At 42.4% G+C, this 19,766-nt stretch overlaps 1 protein-coding gene across 1 annotated transcript in view; it reads right to left on the minus strand.

The window, feature by feature from the left end:
- Positions 1-19,766, minus strand: part of nid2a (nidogen 2a (osteonidogen)) — a 72,761-nt gene that overhangs the window by 7,628 nt on the left and 45,367 nt on the right. The window contains exons 17-53 of the mRNA XM_086036249.1: positions 14,576-14,722; positions 12,647-12,775; positions 11,778-11,900; positions 9,633-9,769; positions 9,447-9,552; positions 9,163-9,296; positions 8,993-9,098; positions 8,745-8,872; positions 8,503-8,608; positions 7,905-8,038; positions 7,727-7,832; positions 7,509-7,633; positions 7,330-7,435; positions 6,813-6,946; positions 6,619-6,724; positions 6,404-6,528; positions 6,222-6,327; positions 6,007-6,131; positions 5,836-5,941; positions 5,621-5,745; positions 5,439-5,544; positions 5,225-5,349; positions 5,043-5,148; positions 4,842-4,966; positions 4,671-4,776; positions 4,458-4,582; positions 4,276-4,381; positions 4,048-4,172; positions 3,822-3,927; positions 3,590-3,714; positions 3,157-3,262; positions 2,937-3,061; positions 2,758-2,863; positions 2,518-2,645; positions 2,164-2,269; positions 811-940; positions 80-180 (exon numbers count right to left, since the gene is read on the minus strand). Of these exons, the coding sequence (XP_085892375.1) occupies positions 80-180; positions 811-940; positions 2,164-2,269; positions 2,518-2,645; positions 2,758-2,863; positions 2,937-3,061; positions 3,157-3,262; positions 3,590-3,714; positions 3,822-3,927; positions 4,048-4,172; positions 4,276-4,381; positions 4,458-4,582; positions 4,671-4,776; positions 4,842-4,966; positions 5,043-5,148; positions 5,225-5,349; positions 5,439-5,544; positions 5,621-5,745; positions 5,836-5,941; positions 6,007-6,131; positions 6,222-6,327; positions 6,404-6,528; positions 6,619-6,724; positions 6,813-6,946; positions 7,330-7,435; positions 7,509-7,633; positions 7,727-7,832; positions 7,905-8,038; positions 8,503-8,608; positions 8,745-8,872; positions 8,993-9,098; positions 9,163-9,296; positions 9,447-9,552; positions 9,633-9,769; positions 11,778-11,900; positions 12,647-12,775; positions 14,576-14,722 (4,371 nt within the window). The remainder of the gene's footprint in view (positions 1-79; positions 181-810; positions 941-2,163; positions 2,270-2,517; positions 2,646-2,757; positions 2,864-2,936; positions 3,062-3,156; positions 3,263-3,589; positions 3,715-3,821; positions 3,928-4,047; positions 4,173-4,275; positions 4,382-4,457; positions 4,583-4,670; positions 4,777-4,841; positions 4,967-5,042; positions 5,149-5,224; positions 5,350-5,438; positions 5,545-5,620; positions 5,746-5,835; positions 5,942-6,006; positions 6,132-6,221; positions 6,328-6,403; positions 6,529-6,618; positions 6,725-6,812; positions 6,947-7,329; positions 7,436-7,508; positions 7,634-7,726; positions 7,833-7,904; positions 8,039-8,502; positions 8,609-8,744; positions 8,873-8,992; positions 9,099-9,162; positions 9,297-9,446; positions 9,553-9,632; positions 9,770-11,777; positions 11,901-12,646; positions 12,776-14,575; positions 14,723-19,766) is intronic.

A 19,766-nucleotide genomic window follows, 5' to 3' on the forward strand; every position in this document is an offset into this window, starting at 1 on the left:
AACAGAACGGGAGGTAAAAATTGTCACATATGTTGGCATGTTTGGACGGGAGACGCGGCAGGGATGATCCAAGGCTCACATGCAGGCTTGACGACATCATTTGATCTGGTGCCGGGAACCTCTCGCCCATCCTGGTCCACGCACCAGCAGTAGGTGGTCCCCCCATAGCACTGGACTGGTCTGAGAGGCCAGAACAGTTACAATCATTCAAAATCAAGATCTTATACAAGAAATGGTGTCCCACGCTGCGACAACGAGGCACTCTAAAGCGGTCACGCAAGCCCCTGTCCACACGCTTGCTATCAAAGTTGGAAAACATCCCCCTCTTTGAACTTCTGCCTTTCTTTGCATGATGTGGGCACACTATGGCCTACAACAAGGTTCTCTAATATAGCCCCGCCAGTGGACTATCTAAAGGAAAGATGCATTTCCACGGTGTAGGCAAAGCTAGCCAACTAATTGCATGTGACAACAGCGCCAGATAACCAAGGATGCGAACGAAGGCGCTCAAGTTCTTACTGGTTCCTACTGTATATAGTGTGGAGGGGTAACTAATGCCAGTAACAGTGCGTCACCATGCCTCATTTGAGTCATATCCAGGTGAAAAAACGGTTTAACGTTATATATTACAATTGAGTACTACATACGTAGTTCTTAGGCTTTGCACATATCCAGCAATTATATTCAAACATGTATAATGCAATTAGAAAGCAATCACTGAGTTCATGTTACAGGGTCTTTATTAAGTACAGAGTGTGAGTACTTTCGCCACCTAAATTACTGATTAATATAATATGGATGAGGAATTACCTGAACTGCCCATCTGGCTCACACTGGGGCAAGTACTGTTGCGGCTCCGGCTTCCCACCGTAATGCTCCATTAAACTGCTCCTCCAACGCTCGCACACACTCTCGGAACGCTCGGTCGGAACCACGTGGACTGCAAGAGTCACATCCACAAAGCTAAACATCTCTGTTATGATTTACAGTAATCCCTCGGATTTATTCTGAGGGTGTCCGTGCAGATTCGCAGTCATCCAGGTCATGGTGATCTGCAAAGATTGAATCGAGGCAGCTTGACTCTTCTGGTTTATGGAACACATCTCGTCTTACATTCAAAAGGCTTCTTCAGTTCTAAATTTTAGATATGGAGTGTCCCTCCTTATGTCTCTGGTGGGTGGTCACGATAGGGTTGTCGCCAGGAAGGTTGGAATGACTGATTTGCCAGGTGGCAGACTGGCTCATTAGTGGCCACACTTCCTATCGGATGAGACAATCTGAGGGGGGGGACGTTGGCAACAAGTGATAGCTAAAATCACCTCCTCCGTTTAGCGAGGGTCTTTTGGCTTTGACATAGATGGCTCTTTTCGGTTAACGACCGGTTGGTATCCAAAACCAGAAATGCAACAACCATATAGTCTGTGACCAACCCTTGGGAACACAAGCACCAGGGACACTAGAGACTCCTCATCTAAAATGTAGAACTGAGAAAGTCTTTTGGATTAAAGATGAAACATCTTCTACAAACAAGAAGAATCCGGACGCCTTGATTCAACCATGGTGAAATATTCTCATGCTTCTGACTTGAGTTTACAGTATATAACATCTACAGTATATGTGGAGAGTGCAATTAATTGTGTGGAGTATCCCTATGTTGACACACACACACACTTTGTCTTGCCTTTGTGTTTACCTTGTAAAATACCTCTAATAACTCACTTTATTAGAGAACTTTAAAAGCTGCAGCTGTTTCTCAGGAAAGATTGCAAATGTTTCAAGATGGAGGGAATCAGGATGACGACGGTCATTTGTAATATGACATGCACAAAAGCAGAAGATCTACAACTGAATTGTCAGGTGACAACAACCTACCAGGTGGTAGGCGTCACCCTGAAAAAAGCAGGGTTTGCCTATGTTTTGGTTGCCAAGGAAACAGTCCATCCGAGTTCTTACAAGACAAACTCTGACGATGTTTGGACAGTCATAAAAGTAGTTTAGTTTACAGCAAGAACTGCTTTTAGCCTACACGTGCATGCGCGCGTGCGTGTGTGTGTGTGTGTGTGTGTGTGGCTCAGACAGAGAGAGGGTGAGTGAGGACATTAGGGCAAAGAGTAAAATATCCAAGAGGACATGACGTGTAAATGAAGAATGGTCTTAGCTTACCGGGACCATCACAGTCTACAGGAGAAACACCAGGTGGAGTTCTTGTTCTTGCTCTCTCTTGACCATTGCTGTCCACACACCAACATTGGCCAGTGGAACCATGGCACTACTCCACCAAACAATCATTTTCATATGATAATGGAAGTGCATAATAACAGAATAGCAAGAATCATCAGTTTCAGTTCAACAGCCATCGCGATCTGTATATACCGAGTGTTCAGAAAGTTGTTCAAAGTAGGATATGGGAGGTACTGTATGTGAGTATTCTATATATTGAAACACGTCAGTTATGAAAAAAATACAAACCGCAAAGTGATTTTTATCGATAAAAAAAGTCTGAAACCTCGAATTTACCTGTTGTGGTGTGTACTGGCCATTAGCATCACACTGAGGTACAAAGGCTCCCACTAATGGATAACCATCTGGACTGGTGGTCTGTACACTTGCTCTGTGGTGTTCACATTGAGTTTTAGGACCTTCATCTGAAAATTTGATCGAGAATATGGAAAGAGCAAGCATTGTTTAAATGTCTACCAGTGACATTCAGTGAAAGTGACAAGTAAAATAGCTGTCTGCTGAGAGTCTATTCCTTACTTGGCCTCGCACAGTCGATGGGTGTTGTACCAGATGGAGTTCTGGTTCCAGGTCTTTCCTGTCCTTGGCTGTCCACACACCAACAATGCCCAGTAGAGCCGTGACACTGAAACGGCAATAACATTTAAAATAACATCATGTGGGAAAGACATTAAACCTCTAATTCAAAAATTGCTTACCTGTTGAGGTGTGTACCGTCCGTTAATATCACATTGAGGTACAAAGGCTCCCAATATGGGATAGCCCTCTGGACTGGTGGTCTGTACACGGTCTCTGTGCTGCTCACAGTGGCTTTTAGGACGTTCTGGTAAAATAAAATTCATATAATGCATTGGATGGCAGCCTTATTTAATATAGCCATTCTTGCACACAACCATGAGAAAACATTTAAGTTAAGACCTTGGTTGTCACATTCAATGGGTGTTGCACCAGGAGGAGTTCTGGTCCCAGGTCGTTCCTGTCCTTGGCTGTCCACACACCAACAATGTCCACTCGAACCATGACACTGGGACAAACGTCATGTTTCAGTCCAAACATTTTTCCATCTATACTGATGAAATACCAATATCCTATCGATGGGCTCCTCCCGTACCCATGTACAGTACACTCCCTATCCAAAAGTATTGGAACAGTGAGGCCAATCCTTTATTTTTCCGCAAACTAAAGACATTTGGTTTTGATATTAATTTTTGAAAAATCACCATTAACATTTCATGAACAAAAAATTACTGAGGCTATACCAGAAGATGCAAATCACTCATTCAAACAGGCTAGAAATTGTCATTAAGTAAAGGGACAAGGCACAAAAATCCTTGATACTTGTTGTATTTACCTGTTGAGGTGTGTACTGTCCATTAGCATCACACTGAGGTACAAAGGCTCCCAATATGGGATAGCCCTCTGGACTGGTGGTCTGTACACTGTCTCGATGCTGCTCACAGTGACTTTTAGGATGTTCTGCAGATTACATTGCAAAGTTACGCACGGATTGAAAATACAAGACTGAATTATATATATACTGTAAATCAACAATGGAAACACAAGCAACGGTTTAGCATTAGCACCTGGTTTGTCACAGTCGACTGGTGTTGCACCAGGAGGAGTTCTAGTACCAGGTCTTTCTTGTCCTTGGCTGTCCACACACCAACAATGCCCACTAGAACCATGACACTAAAATACACAATATGTTTTGGTCACACACAGACCCATACCCATGGGTGCACCATAGGTGGTGGTGGTCGCATAAATGATACATAAAAGAATGAATGCATTAAACTGTAAAGAAAGTACCTGTTGAGGAGTGTACTGTCCATTCGTATCACACTGAGGTACAAAGGCTCCCACGAGTGGATAACCCTCTGGACTGCTGGTTTGAATACTTTCTCTGTGCTGCTCACAGTGGCTTTTAGGACGTTCTAGAAAGTACATCGTTACTGTTCAAGTTGAATTGAATCTACTTGAATTGAAAATTGGTTGAATCATCAGAGTGTAAAGACAAGGAAAGGTTAGCTTTGTCACCTGGTTTGTCACAGTCGATGGGTGTCGCACCAGGAGGAGTTCTAGTACCAGGTCTTTCTTGTCCTTGGTTGTCCACACACCAACAATGTCCACTAGAACCGTGACACTAAAATACACAATATGTTTTAATCGTATAGAATGATATACAAAAGACATAATGCATCAAACTGTCAAGAAATTACCTGTTGAGGAGTGTACTGTCCATTAGAATCACACTGAGGTACAAAGGTTCCCACTAGTGGATAACCTTCTGGACTGGTCGTCTGAATACTGTCCCTGTGGTGCTCACAGTGGCTTTTAGGATGTTCTAGAATTACATTGTTAAGTTATACTTGAATTGAAAATATAACAGAGTCATCAGAGTGTAAAGACAAGGGAAGGTTAAATTTTGGCACCTGGTTTGTCACAGTCGATGGGTGTTGCACCAGGAGGACTTCTAGTACCAGGTCTTTCTTGTCCTTGGCTGTCCACACACCAACAATGCCCACTAGAACCATGACACTAAAATACACAATGCATTTTAGTCACATAAATGATATACAAAAGACAAACCATCTAGAATGTACCTGCTGAGAAGTGTACTGCCCATTCGCATCACACTGAGGTACAAAGGCTCCCACCAGTGGATAGCCCTCTGGACTGGTGGTTTGTATACTGTCTCTGTGCAACTCACAGTGGCTTTTAGGACGTTCTAGAGATTATATTCCATAGTTATACAAGAGTGTCATAATATCGTGTAAAAAAAAGTAAAGTTGAACCTTTGGCACCTGCTTTTTCACAGTCGCTGGGTGTTGCACCGGGAGGTGTTCTAGTACCAGACCTTTCTTGTCCTTGGCTGTCCACACACCAACAATGTCCACTAGAACCGTGACACTAGAATACCCAATTTGTTTTAGTCCGATTGATGATATACAAAAGACAAAATGCTTGAAACTGTCTAGAATTGTACCTGCTGAGGAGTGTACTGTCCGTTAGCATCACACTGAGGTACAAAGGCTCCCACCAGTGGATAACCCTCTGGACTGGTGGTTTGTATACTGTCTCTGTGCAACTCACAGTGGCTTTTAGGACGTTCTAGAGGTTATATTCCAGAGTTATACGTGAATTGAAAACACAAATGAGTCATCAGAGCGTAAAGACAATGGAAGGTTGAACTTTGGCACCTGGTATGTCACAGTCGATGGGTGATGCACCAGGAGGAGTTCTAGTACCAGGTCTTTCCTGTCCTTGGCTGTCTACACACCAACAATGTCCACTAGAACCGTGACACTAGAATACCCAATTTGTTTTAGTCCGATTGATGATATACAAAAGACAGAATGCTTGAAACTGTCTAGAATTGTACCTGCTGAGGAGTGTACTGTCCGTTAGCATCACACTGAGGTACAAAGGCTCCCACCAGTGGATAACCCTCTGGACTGGTGGTTTGTATACTGTCTCTGTGCAACTCACAGTGGCTTTTAGGACGTTCTAGAGATTATATTCCAGAGTTATACGTGAATTGAAAACACAAATGAGTCATCAGAGCGTAAAGACAATGGAAGGGTTGAACTTTGGCACCTGGTATGTCACAGTCGATGGGTGATGCACCAGGAGGAGTTCTAGTACCAGGTCTTTCTTGTCCTTGGCTGTCCACACACCAACAATGCCCACTAGAACCATGACACTAAAATACACAATACATTTTAGTCACATAGATAAGATAGAAAAGACAAACCATCTAGAATGTACCTGCTGAGAAGTGTACTGCCCATTCGCATCACACTGAGGTACAAAGGCTCCCACCAGTGGATAGCCCTCTGGACTGGTGGTTTGTATACTGTCTCTGTGCAACTCACAGTGGCTTTTAGGACGTTCTAAAGATTATATTCGAGAGTTATACTTAAATCTACAATATAAGAGTGTCATCATATAGTGTAAAGAAAATCACAGTTAAACTTTGGCACCTGCTTTTTCACAGTCGATGGGTGTTGTACCAGGAGGCGTTCTAGTACCGGACCGTTCTTGTCCTTGGCTATCCACACACCAACAATTTCCACTTGAACCGTGACACTAGAATACATAGTTTGTTTTAGTCAGATTGATGATGTAGAAAAGACACAATGCCTCAAACCGTCTAGAATTGTACCTGCTGAGGAGTGTATTGTCCATTAGCATCACACTGAGGTACAAAGGCCCCTGTCAGTGGATAACCCCCTGGACTGGTGGTTTGTATACTGTCTCTGTGCAACTCACAATGGCTTTTAGGGCGCTCTAGAGATTACATTGCAAAGTTATGCTTAAATTGACAATATAAGAAGAGTAATTTTAGAGTGTAAACATCAGGAAAGTTAGTTATAGCACCTGGTTTGTCACAGTCGATGGGTGTTGCACCAGGAGGGGTTCTAGTACCAGGTCTTTCTTGTCCTTTGTTGTCCACACACCAACAATGCCCACTAGAACCGTGACACTAAAATACACAATAGGCGGCTTTATATGTTTTAGTCGTATTGGTGATATACAAAAAATATAATACCTCAAACCCTCTTAAAATTTACCTGTTGAGGCGTGTACTCTCCATTTGCATCACACTGAGGTACAAAGGCCCCCACTAGTGGATAACCCTCTGGACTGGTGGTCTGTACACTCTCTCTGTGCTGCTCACAATGACTTTTTAGACGGGCCGGTTCTTCTGTTACATTGATTTAACAGTACAGGTTCTAGCCAACTAAATGATTTAAAAATACAAGACAGCGGTACTCTAGCATAGTCAGGGGCGTGCTGGTCATTGGGAATTTCAAGAAAATGTGTTGATTTTCCTAGACAGCCGGTCTATTTCCGGAAGTGACGGCCACTCCCCCACCACCGTCGCTGATTAACTTTTGTAGTGTGACATCTGCCATACAAAAACCCCTCCCCCCGTCGTCTATTACGTGTAGGCGTGTGACGACTCCCCCTGGCCAACCCACCACCCCTGACCATCGAAGAATATTCCCGGGCCGATTTTTGGTTCCAGTACGTCCCTGACTATAGTACTGTATACTTTACATATTGGGCAGGATTTGACTTTTGCACCTGGTTTGTCACAGTCAGTGGGTGTTGTACCAGGTAGAGTTCTGGTTCCCAGTCTTTCCTGTCCTTGCCTGTCCACACACCAACAATGTCCAGTAGAGCCGTGACACTGAAATGAACAATAACATTTAATAAAACACATCATGCATTAAACACCATTTCTCCAGTATCAAATAATGTACCTGCAGAGGTGTGTAATGTCCGTTGGAATCACAACGAGGTACAAAGGCTCCCACTACTGGATAACCCTCTGGACTGACGGTCTGTATGCTGTCTCTGTGTTGCTCACATTGGGTTTTAGGTTGCTCTGGAAATTGTAATGCAAAGTTATATATTTAATTGCAATATTTTTAAATATAAAGTCATTCTAGCAACACTGAAAAATATTTAGCTTTGGCACCTGGTTTGTCACAGTCGATGGGTGTTACACCAGGAGAGGTTCTAGTACCGGGTCTTTCTTCTCCTTGACTGGTCACACACCAACAATGTCCGGTAGAGCCATGACACTAAAATATGCATTTGGTTTTAGTCCAGGCAAAATATATAAAAGACAATGACTCGAGTTAGAACATATTTACCTGCTGTGGCGTATATTGTCCATTTGCATCACACTGAGGCACAAAGGCTCCCACTCGAGGATAACCCTCGGGACTGGTGGGCTGCACAGTGTCTCTGTGTCGCTCACAGTGGGTTTTTGTACGATCCGGTTCTTCTAGTTGTGAAAGAAAGATTGCGATCTTGTTGTGTAAAACCAATTGATTTTCCTGATTATTTTTGGAAAGTACTGTTTAAATCCCTGTAAAAGTCATGTAATATCTGTTGTTTTTGCTGTGCACTCACTGACCCTTCACTGACCCTTTACCTCTCAAAGCCATACACATGCATTTGTTTACTGCAATTATTTCATCTCTTTTTTTTTCCAAGGCTTTTTAAAAGTGATCACCTGATGACCTCAAGGCAGCACCACTTACGCAAGTTGATGCCGGTTTGTGTTGAGGAATGACAGTGTTCTAAGGTCAGTGTTAAGCAAGGAAAGTATGGCAGCCTTCATGACAATGAAACAATACATCTGCTGCAGTGGTTCTGATACTGCCAAGAGCGTAAATGATTAACGACTTAATGACGTAGCTTTGTGGAAGAAGTCCATGTTTCCGTGTGTAGTTTTCATTCTCTCACCTGGTTTGTCGCAGTCTGTGGGTGGTTCATCTGGCCTAGTTCTGGTTCCGGGTCTTTCTTGTCCCTGGCTGTCCACACACCAACAATGCCCAGTGGAACCATGGCACTGTGACACATGGGTGTTATCGAATTCATGGAGATTAAATGTGTCGGTGTTGGATGAAATCAAATGTTAAAAAAAAAAAAAAAAAACAACAACATCTTTGCAGCTCGAGTTAGTGCTTCAGATATCTTCTCCTGACCTGCAGTGGCGTGTACTGTCCATTAGCATCACACTGAGGTACAAATGCTCCAACGAGTGGATAACCCTCTGGACTGGTGGTCTGTACATTGTCTCTGTGGTGCTCACAGTGGCTTTTAGGACGGTCATCTGAGGACATAAGACTCACTTTAGAGAGTGGAAAGCATAAGCATTGTCACGACAATAAAACTTCCATCCCTGACGTTGACAGCAAATGAAAGGTTTTTCTGCCGAAAGTCAGTTTCGTACCCGGTTTCTCACAGTCGATGGGAGTTGTACCAGGTGGCGTTCTGGTTCCATGTCTTTCCTGTCCTTGGCTGTCCACGCACCAACAGTGTCCGGTAGAGCCATGACACTGAAGTAACAAGATTTATAAACACATCATATGGTAAACACGCCGCAATTTAAAAAGTGCTTACCTGTTGAGGAGTGTACCGTCCGCTAGCGTCACACTGAGGTACGAAGGCTCCCACGAGAGGATAACCCTCTGGACTGGTGGTCTGCACATTGTCTCTGTGGTGCTCACATCGCGTTTTAGGTTGTTGCGGTTGCTCTGGTTGGTTTAGACGCAAACAAAGCATGTAAACGCAATGGTCCAAACCGACCCCTTTTGTGAGTACAGCAAGACAATGCTCAAGGTGTTGAAATGATGTCCAGTCCAGTACATGCACTGTCACTGAGCTTTATTGCGTGGGCTCCTCACCATGTCTGTCACAATCTGTTGGTGCCATACCGGGAGGGGTCCTGGTTCCTGCTCTCTCTTGCCCCCTATTATCCACACACCAACAATGTCCGGTGGAGCCATGGCACTGTGAATGAGCAATCAAACTCTTGAGCTCCACTTTTCAGTTAGTGGGCACCAATCTACTTTCTGGCTCTCATTACCCACCTGCAATGGTCTGTATCGTCCATCAGAGTCGCATTGTGGAATAAAAACCCCAACAGGCGCCTGACCCGCTTGCTCCGGACCTCTTTGTAGACTGTCTCTGTGCTGCTCACACTGGCTTTTAGTACCATCTGTCTGCCCTTTAGACAAGTATGAATGGTAATTAGGCACTTTTTGCAATGACTGTATTGAATTTGCCCTAAACAGAGCATTTGCGAGAGAAGGCCAGGCTCACCAACCCTGTTCAAGTTTATTCCAAAATTGTTGGACTCATTGAGCTAATACTTTTTTGGTCTTACGGTGTCCATTTCCACAATCACAAGTGAAATAGCTGTCCATCAAAGGAGGAGCCGAATTGGTCAGTCACCGGACTAGGTTGCACAGTTGCACACCACTTGATCCAATATTTAATGTAAGGATTGTATGCAGGTGCTTAAACGAGGAAACACAGTTTGCATGTGTTTACATTCAAATTAGAAAAGGGCTGACTCTAAGCCCACACACAACATGTGACCAACTTTATGCACACAATTCTACTTTGTTTAAAGTCGATGATGGAATATCTGAAGGGAAAAACTTTCATTACCACTTAGGTGTCAAAATGTCCTATTTTCCCAAACATCTCCAGTTTGTGGAACCTTCGAAAAAGTATCTGGCTGCAATTTTCTGGGATGTCATTACCTCAGTCGATATGTATGCTTCCACTGTACAACATTTTTCAGTTACTGTTTATAGTGTATGCATGCCATACTCAATGCATATACAGTACAATGTCAGTCATATTACTGTTGCAATTCGATCTTCAACAGAAGGGGTCTGGAAACCACCTTGGACAAATTACATTTTCACTGAAGACTCCAGTCCTTTTATATCTATTACTTTACCTTTACTTGTAATTATTATTTCCAGGACAGATACATATAGTTGATCAGTTTTCTAGCAAAATAAAAGTCGTTTTGGGGTTGTTTTCAAAATGATCTCATATTAAAAAAAAAAAAAAAAAATTCAGCACTTTGCTAACAACTGCGTGAGCTAAATAGTCCAACAGTTTAACAGCAAAAATTCTCAATGTACAATTGCAAAGAATTTAGGGATTTCATTATCTACGGTGTCCTTAATTTGAACAGATTCAAATAATCTGCAGAAATCCCTGCACGTAAGTGTAAAGAACGTGAACCAACATTGTAAACCCGTAAACTTCGATCCCTCAGGCTGCAGTGCACTACATTAAAAAAATGGCATCATCATTGCATCTGATATGCGTGGTCACACCGAAATCTCTCGAGAGTGGACCGGGCTAACGTGTGCCGCAAAGCATTTTTTTGCCAAAGGTCACTTTATTTTTCGGGGTAGTGACAGTCCAGGTGACGTCCAAAAATCGCTTACGTCTTAAGAAACTTACGTTTCCGTCAGTTGTCAGTCCGCTGGCAAAATGGGAGTCCGTCCGCGACGGACCTTCCGTCTGTACTAACAAGTTGCCCACAACTTGCACATCTGTGACGGCACCATTAAAAATGAAATACATCCAAGTTTTGGAGCAACGTCGGCTGCCATCCTAGCAACGTCTTTTTTTGGGGTGTCCCTGCTTATTTTAGCAGGACAATTCAAAACCACATTCTGTATATGTTGCAACAGCGTGTCTAGTAAATGAGCACGGGGACTAGACTGACCCGTCAGCAGTTCAGACCCATCTCCCATTGAAAACGTGAGGCGCGTTATGAAGTGTAAAATATAACAACAAAGACACCAGACTGTTGAGCAACTGAAATTGTACATCATGCAAGAATGGGAAAGAATTCCACCTACAAAGAAAGCTTCTACACTTGGTATCCTCAGTTACCAAACGCTTGTTGAGTGTTGTTAAAATGAATGACGTGACATAGTGGTAAACATGCCCCTGTCCCAGATTTTTTGCAATGTGTTGCGGGCATCAAATTCAAAATGAGTGAGTATTTGCCAAAAAAGAAAAGTTTGTCAATTTGAACATGAAATATCTTTGTAGTGTATTCGCCTGAATATAGGTTGAAAAGGATGTGCAAATAACTGAATTCTGTTTTGCACAACATCTCAACTTCAATGGAATTGGGGCTCATATTCGTCTCCATGTAAACTGTACAAGCACAGAAAAACCTACTCAAGATCACTGACCTTGTTGGGTGCAGAGGAGACCATCTCCATGAAAACCATTCTGACACTGACAGTGGAAGGAGCCTAGGTTGTTGGTGCATCTCGCATTGATGTGGCATGGAGAGGACCTGCATTCATCCATGTCTGAAGACATGCGGTCATAGGAAGAGGAACACTTTTATGCGTGCTAATGTATCGTAAAATATGTTATATTGCAACTGGATAAATCAAGAGCTATATTGTCCCCCCCCAAAAAAAACAACTCAGAGAGTTTCCAGGGGGAAGTTCATCAAAAGTTCACATTGTTGGCTGAAAAAGAGTTGCGCGCGCACACACGCACACGCGCACACACACACACACACAATACACACAAACACAAATAAATCAATAAATCATATACGCATATTCCAAAGCAATACAAAATATATCATTATTCTCCGGATTTGTTGTCCAGCTCTCCTCCAATCAGATCACACGCCTTTTTCAACCCTTTTTTTCATGTGTATTTTTTATTGTCTGTTACATCTGCAACGTTTTGAAAAAAAATGTTGTTGTTTTTCAAACAACTGACTTTAGAATTTGACGTTGATTTAGTGAAAAAGTACAAAAATTCACCCAAAAGTAGGGCTGTCATGATGATCATTTCAGGATGTCTGTGTAATGTGTAAGTTAAATGCCATAAATAAGACTGCCAAGTCTACTTTTGGGGGGTGCTTCAAAAGTTATGTAGTAACACAGTATGATTCCAAGACATTAATACCATAAAGTAACACATTCAAATGCCAGTGACTAGATCCTAAAAGGTTAATAATACGCATAGCCGCAAAGAATCCCAACCTGTGTCGCGTGTGCTCTTCAAGCTATCTAACATGTTGTGTCTCACAACTCACCCACACAAGTACGTCCGTCAAAGCCAAATTCATAGCCGCTCTGGCACTGGCAACGATGGCTACCAGGTAAGTTGATGCATCGCGAATGAGCCCCACATGTAGACAGGCCCTCTGCACACTCATCGACATCTAACCAGAGAGGGAGAAAACACTTAAAAAACAAGAACATGTTGCCTGTCCATATTTGAGTGCAAACACCTGGAGCCAAGGCTGCATTTTTAGTAAGACATTGTGATTATGCGGTCATGGAGCGACACTGGGGCCCATCCATGGGAACCGAGGCAGAGCCTGGGGCTTTCCTAGTGCTGTCAGCAGGGGACACGGAGATAATGCTGGGCTAATGACAGGCCACGGACAAGCTTTAAGCAATGGAAGTCCCTGTTAATTACATCATGAAACACAAGGAGGGGGAGGGGGGAGGGGCAGACGAGGAGGAGGAGAAGAGGGAGTGATGATTCCTTCCATACACACTGGATGGACAGATGTTGAAAACACCGCCCCAGCGCCTTGAACTGTCAAAGTCTTTGTGCATGTTTTCTGCGCTGTGGTGGGGAGGAACACTTTGTGACTGTACTTCAGTAGTTTTTTTTTTTTCAGGTATCTCTACTTTACTTGACAATTTATTTTTGTAATGACTTTTTACTTGTTCCTCCCTCATGTGAAAACAGATGTCTTTACTTTGTACTCCTTACTTTGTCAAAATAGGCTTGTTACATTTATTTTAGATGATGACACAACATTAAAAAAAAGGCAACCGCAGTTGAGATCTTGACTGATTTAGATCTTGAGAACTTGTAAGGCAGAAAAAAACTGAAATAGCCACAACACAGAGGAATGTGAGCCATCCATCCATTATCAATACCGCTTCTCCTCACAAGGGTCGCGGTGGCGTGCTGCAGCCTATCCCAGCTGTCTTCGGGCAGTGGGCGGGGGACACCCTGAATTGGTTGTCAGCCAATCGCAGGGCACACAGAGACAAACAAACAACCACACTCACAATCACACCTAGGGGCAATTTAGAGTATCCAATCAACCTACCATGCATCTTTTTTTTTTAAATGTGGGAGGAAACCGGAGTACCCGTAGAAAACCCACGCAGGCACGGGGAGAACATGCAAACTCCACACAGGGAGGCCGGAGCCGGGATCGAACCCACGACCTCTGAACTGTGAGGCGGACGTGTCGACCAGTCGAACACCGTGCCGCCCGAATGTGAACCAAGGAACATTCATGATGATCAACAGCAAAATTGAATCAGAGATGGCTTTGTTGACCTTAACATGATTTAAAAAAATGTCTTCACTTTTTTCCTAGCACATCAGGTTTTCGAGATCTTTTTCAAAAAAATTGTTTACGTTTGATCGATAAAAGCGTGTACAATACGCATTTGACCCTTCATTTTTTCAGAAAAAAACATTCCACATAAACCTTAACCCATAAATATATATTGCTATATAGGAAGTCCTCGAATTACTACGACGTTTCGACTTTACGACGCCCTTGCCTCTTCCTCTTCTCTTTTGTCCCCAGCACCATAGTGACTATGTTTTTTTTTATACCCAGCATTTTGATGTAAATTTAGACTTCAACGGTGAAATCTGACATACGCGGAAATTCAGGTTACATCGCCAGTGTACGAAACGGAACTCGTTCGTAAGTTGAGGACTTCCTGTATTACATTATTATGAGAGCCTGTGCTAGAGAACACAATGGCAGATTTAGAATCAGCGCAAAAAATACATCTAGAAAGGTTTACAAATATTTATATCTTTTTTTTACTTTACAGTATTTCAACCTGGCTTTTTTTAAACTAGTATTTGTACTGAGGTACACGGTGCGAGTACTTATGCCACCTCTGTTTGTGTGAGCCAGACATCATTTCCATGAAGAAAAATGCATGGGAGTCCCACAGGAGACTAGGTTAAGTACCGTGACAGTTGTGTCCATCCCCCCTGAAACCAGTTCCACATCGGCACTGGAAAGCTTTGTCTTCCAGTGGGATGCACTGGGCAGTCGTGTCACAGTCGTGGCTTCCATCATAGCAGGGGTTAACCAACTCTGGTCCCGTCAACCCGGCTGAAGCAAAACAAGAGAAACAAATTATTTTTACATCAACAACAAAATCTTGGCCCATTATTAAATGTGTTGCTTTCATTTTTTTTTTTGGAGTGAATTTGCAATGATGAAAAGATTTAGGGTACTGCTTCTGACACAAGGGAAATGTTAGCTAACCAAAAACAGACCTTTTGGTTAATCTGATGACATTTGATAAAAAAAAAAAAAAAAAAAACATATGTTATATTCAAATTGATAGCAAACGCACCGCTGGAGAAAACGTAATTTGACGTTACATTGAAACCATGCATACAGTGGTGCCTTGAGATATGAGATCAATTCGTTTTCTGACCACGCTTGTGACTCAAATCACCATTGCTCATTGAAATGATTAAAAATGCCAATAATCCATTCCAGACTAAAAAAAAAGAAAATAGCACTCTATAATATTAGACTCTATGAAAACAAACAGTTAAGACATATTTAAACAGATTGTAAATAAATTAAATTTTTTACTTGCTTTATTTGCTTCAATGCAATGGACCTTGAGGTAGTATAACACAGACAAACCAATTTACTGTACATGGCGATGGTCTCAGCTCCTCAGTGAGCAGCAGTAATATTAGTCAGTCTAAGGATAAAGAATATACGCCTGTGATATTGTTCTATTATCTGCCTGTGTTTGTTGCTCCACCATTTGTGTTCAAATATCCACTGCTTAAAGGGTTATAATACCGCAACACTGACGCTATTTGTTAGCCCACCTTTGGCGTTTTCCAGACTTCAATGCAAAGCTTTTGTTTTTTAAATACACAACATGAAGTTCTCTTTGTTTGTTTAGTTTGAAAGTAAACTTAAACCAGGAGTGGCAAAATAACATCTCAAAGCCTCTTTTGCTTCTTGCTGTGACATGAGTTGAGTTCACTGCCACCATACAGCGTTCACAGGCAGATCTCAAATTTTTCCTCACAAAAAATAAATCGTCCGAACGCCGTCAGGCCACTTGTATCTCAAGGTACCGCAGTATTCAGAAATCAACATTCGCAACTTCACCTTTTGGCATATTTTTTTTTCATTGAACCTATACACCATTACTCACTGAAAAACTCACATTTCCACCTTTTTTGGGCACCATCTCGTGAAAGTTGAGAGGCTTCATTTAGACAAAAGTAGTGCTTTTCGATGATTTTGTGGCATTTATAGGCAATTATATATACCTCTTTTGGGAGGTGTCAATTACTTGCAGATTTTCACTATTTGCAGCAAGGCTCGGTACCTAGTACTGTATAGCTTCTGACCATGCATGCGCATCACATTTTGTTCAAAAAGGCCTAGATTTGGAAAAAGCTCGTGACACTATACTGTAACGAATACCTTCTTTGTTGTTCTTTTAATTGTTTTGTATTTTGTTACCTCTCATTAAAGGGGAAGTACACCCAAACGTATTTTTTTTCAAGAATATGTTCTATGCAGGCCCACTAGTTGAAACACGGCATTCTGATTAATATTACGTTTGTGGAATAAGAGTTAATCCACCCCTTTTTAGCCATCTCAGGGGGCGGCCATGTCGTCACTTCTGTCAACTGAAAATGACATCCCGGATAACAACCAATCATGGCTCAGCTTCAGAAAACAGGTGAGCTGTGATTGGTCGTTACCTGAGCCCTGGCCAACTGTGATGTCATTTCCTGTTGACAAAAGTGACAAAATGGCCATGCCCGGAGATGGTCTAAAAACGGGTGGATTAACTTTGATTCCACAAACGCAATATTTATCAGAACACTGTTTCAACTAGTGGCCTTGCATAGAACATATTCATGACAAAAAATATGTTTGGGTTGACTTCCCCTTTAAAAAATAAACTGGTTGAAATATCACAAACTGTTCACACAACAACAGAAAATGTGCCGTATATTGAAACAAATCGTACTGGCATAGGAAAGGACCTTCTAAAAGTGCTAAATTCACATTGAGTTGACCTTTGGACTATTTAGTGTTAAGTACTTCGAATGATTACAGCAACAAGGCAAAGTAAACACGTCAGACCAATTCCCACAGGATGGCTTTCTTTTAGGAAGTGACTTCCTTCGTCTTCTCATTAATCAACACATGGTTGAAGTTAGCCACACCGAGAAGAGACACACACACACACACACACACACACACGCACACGCAGTATGATGAGTGAGCAGATGTGTGTGAAAGGTTTCCTCCACCATGCATGACCTCGCATTGACCATGTGTTACACCATGAAATCTTTTGTACTTCTCAACTACCGATTGGCATATTAGTTCCAACATTCCAAGTCACAAATAGAGCTTCACTATATTCTGGTTACTAATGTGAATGCTGAGGGAGGTGGATACTGAGCTGTAATGTTGAAGAAATTAATTTTCTGAGTTTTTGTATCCAATCTAAACCCGCTTAACTGGTGTAAATGGATATCACGCGCTGGTAGTACATGGGTCAAAAAAGAAAAATCTGAAATCTGTGTTCATGATGCGCTGCCTGGGTGTTTATCATCTTCAACAAAAACCTCAATATTTCAGAACCACATCGAAAAAAATAAACTAAATCTTCTATTTCCCAAACAAGCTCAAGAAGAAGAAAATACAATTTTCTCACACACTACACCACTGGTTCCCAAACGTTTTACTGAAGTGCCTTACCAGTGTCAAGTGTCACCACCCTCATTACCAACTATAATTTTTTTTTTTTTTTCTACTGCAAGTCGAGTGAGTCAGAAATGGATGGCAAACAGACAGAACACAGACAATGACGTTTAGTCCAGATTGCTTCCATTTCCTGAGGCCAGAGCTTGACGCTTGCTTGTAATCAAGGCACGTCCCCAACGTAGACGTGAGAGGCTTACGTGAAAACGGACGGACACAAAAAGGAGGGTAGATCATTCAAGATTTGTTTCTAAATACATGATACTGTATGCATCTGAAGATGATTGCAGAAAAAGCACAAAGATCGAGAACCGTTACTGAATACTGAATTTTTTCAGGCATGGCTAAAACAGTGCCTGGGGACGCATTTTGAAGTTGCGGCACAACTCACCCCCTCCCCCGACTATGTCAGAACTTCAGCGACTTTTTTGTATCAGCGGCGCAAATTGCGGCTTGCTAAAGGTGACCCGGAGGGATGTAATCTAGCCACTGGAAACTCTTTAAGATGATGTGTATTCACCGCTGAAACCTGTAGTTATGTGTAGCTATAAGAAAAATGCTAGCTGAAGTAGCATCCATTCTTCAGCTGGCCATGGTTTCACACATTCAGCAGACACGCCCGCAGCACTGGAGAGTGGAGACGACGGCTTGATTCCCCACGATTTTGAAGCTTCGTTTGATACACCTGGATTGTTTTAATCAGTCGTGCCGGTGTGATTGTTGACAGCATTCTTCTCTGAAGTGTGTTGAATTTACAAGACATGTATTTTCACGTTGACTTTCAAGTTATTAATATGGCGCGTAAAGGAAAGAAGTACACCTCCAAGTGCAATGACTTTTTAAGATGAGATTCCCTCTTCGGCTCAACACTCAATCTCAACATGGGGTCATGGTTGAGAAATACAACAGCAATAAACAACACGGCTGTGGTGCACCGGCTTTGGAAAACAACTGAACGACATCTTTGACTAATGGCACTTTAACAGAACAAAGATTCTTAACTTTAGGTTAACAAAGTCAGCACAGACTTTTTGGCACCGGATTCATGCATTATTACCTGACAAATGAAAGCAAAAGTGAGAAACATTTTTTCAGAATTGCTCTAGCCCCTCAAACTTTTGTACTGGTCCGTTAACTGATTGACAAACAGCTGTGATTATCTAAATCCATTTAAAAAAAAATAAAAAAAACTTGTGGAAAGCACATAGAAGTGCTGCAGCTGGTCCTGTCTGACTAAGGGAACCTGGCGTGTAAATCTTAGACTGCACACTGCTGGCCCATTGCAAAGTTTCAATTTTTCCATTTAAATGTGCATCAGCTGCCCTTTTTTATTAATAAATTAGTCCAAACACTGTTCATTACATCTGCACTGACCGCTCTAATTTAATCGAAATGTTGCTTTGCAACATATTCCCATTGCTCTCATATCAACGATTAGTCTGTGTACATATGAAGAATAAAGAATTTCTCATTTCGCCCTTCAAAATCAACAGTATGAGGGCGCAGAAATTGGTACCGATCCAGATTACGATTGTTTGGCCCCGGAGGAGGCCTGTGCTCTATTCCGTCCCATTCAATTCAGTCCGGTGATTCTCATGACATCACAGGGAAGCTATTCTGCCCGGCAACCCACCCCCTTCCCTAAAATCTGTCATTGGATCGGGTATTATTTCCCAGAGAGAGTGAGACCCTTCCATGCATGTGTGTGCGCGTTTACAAACTCACACATGTAGAAACACACACACGTGCACGCAGGCGCACGCACGCACACACGCACAAACACAGCACTTAGCCCATGTTTACAAAACCCTTGATCCCAAAAGCTCTTCCAGCTGTGTTCTGGGTGTATACGTGTGTTTTAGTGCGCGTGTGCGTGTGAGTGCGTTTCATATGTGCGTGCGTGCGTGTGCTTCTTCATAACCTTGATAATCAATGTGACAATCAAAATTGGTGTTGGATGAAAAAACGTTCCAAGTACATCTGTTGATTTGACTCATTTGCTAGCTTGTGCATTTAATATTAGCGTTACGCCATGGAGACAACTTGACATGCGTTAAAGAGTCAGTCATAGATGGATGTAACGGAGAGAGTCCCATCACTTTTCAAAATAAAATGTTTTTCAGCCTCGGATGATAAACAAACCAGAAATACTGTACTTTTTTTTTTTTTTTTTTTTTTTCTTTCATCTTTCTTCCGATCCAAAGTGGCCTGCTGCCCGGTGGTTGGGGACCCCTGATCTAAGGGACGTGACTCCCGCTGAGGTGCCAGAATGACAAGTTCGACAGGCAAGGCAAATAGAGGCCAGCACAAATCATATTTGTGTTGCACAACGACAGGTGAAACTAGGAACTAACCTTAATTCAACCCTTACCCTAACCCCCTACTCTAATCA

Source organism: Filicampus tigris, chromosome 1, assembly GCF_054856515.1.
Source record: "Filicampus tigris isolate MCC_2025a chromosome 1, RoL_Ftig_1.0, whole genome shotgun sequence".
Classification (NCBI taxonomy): Eukaryota; Metazoa; Chordata; class Actinopteri; order Syngnathiformes; family Syngnathidae; genus Filicampus; species Filicampus tigris.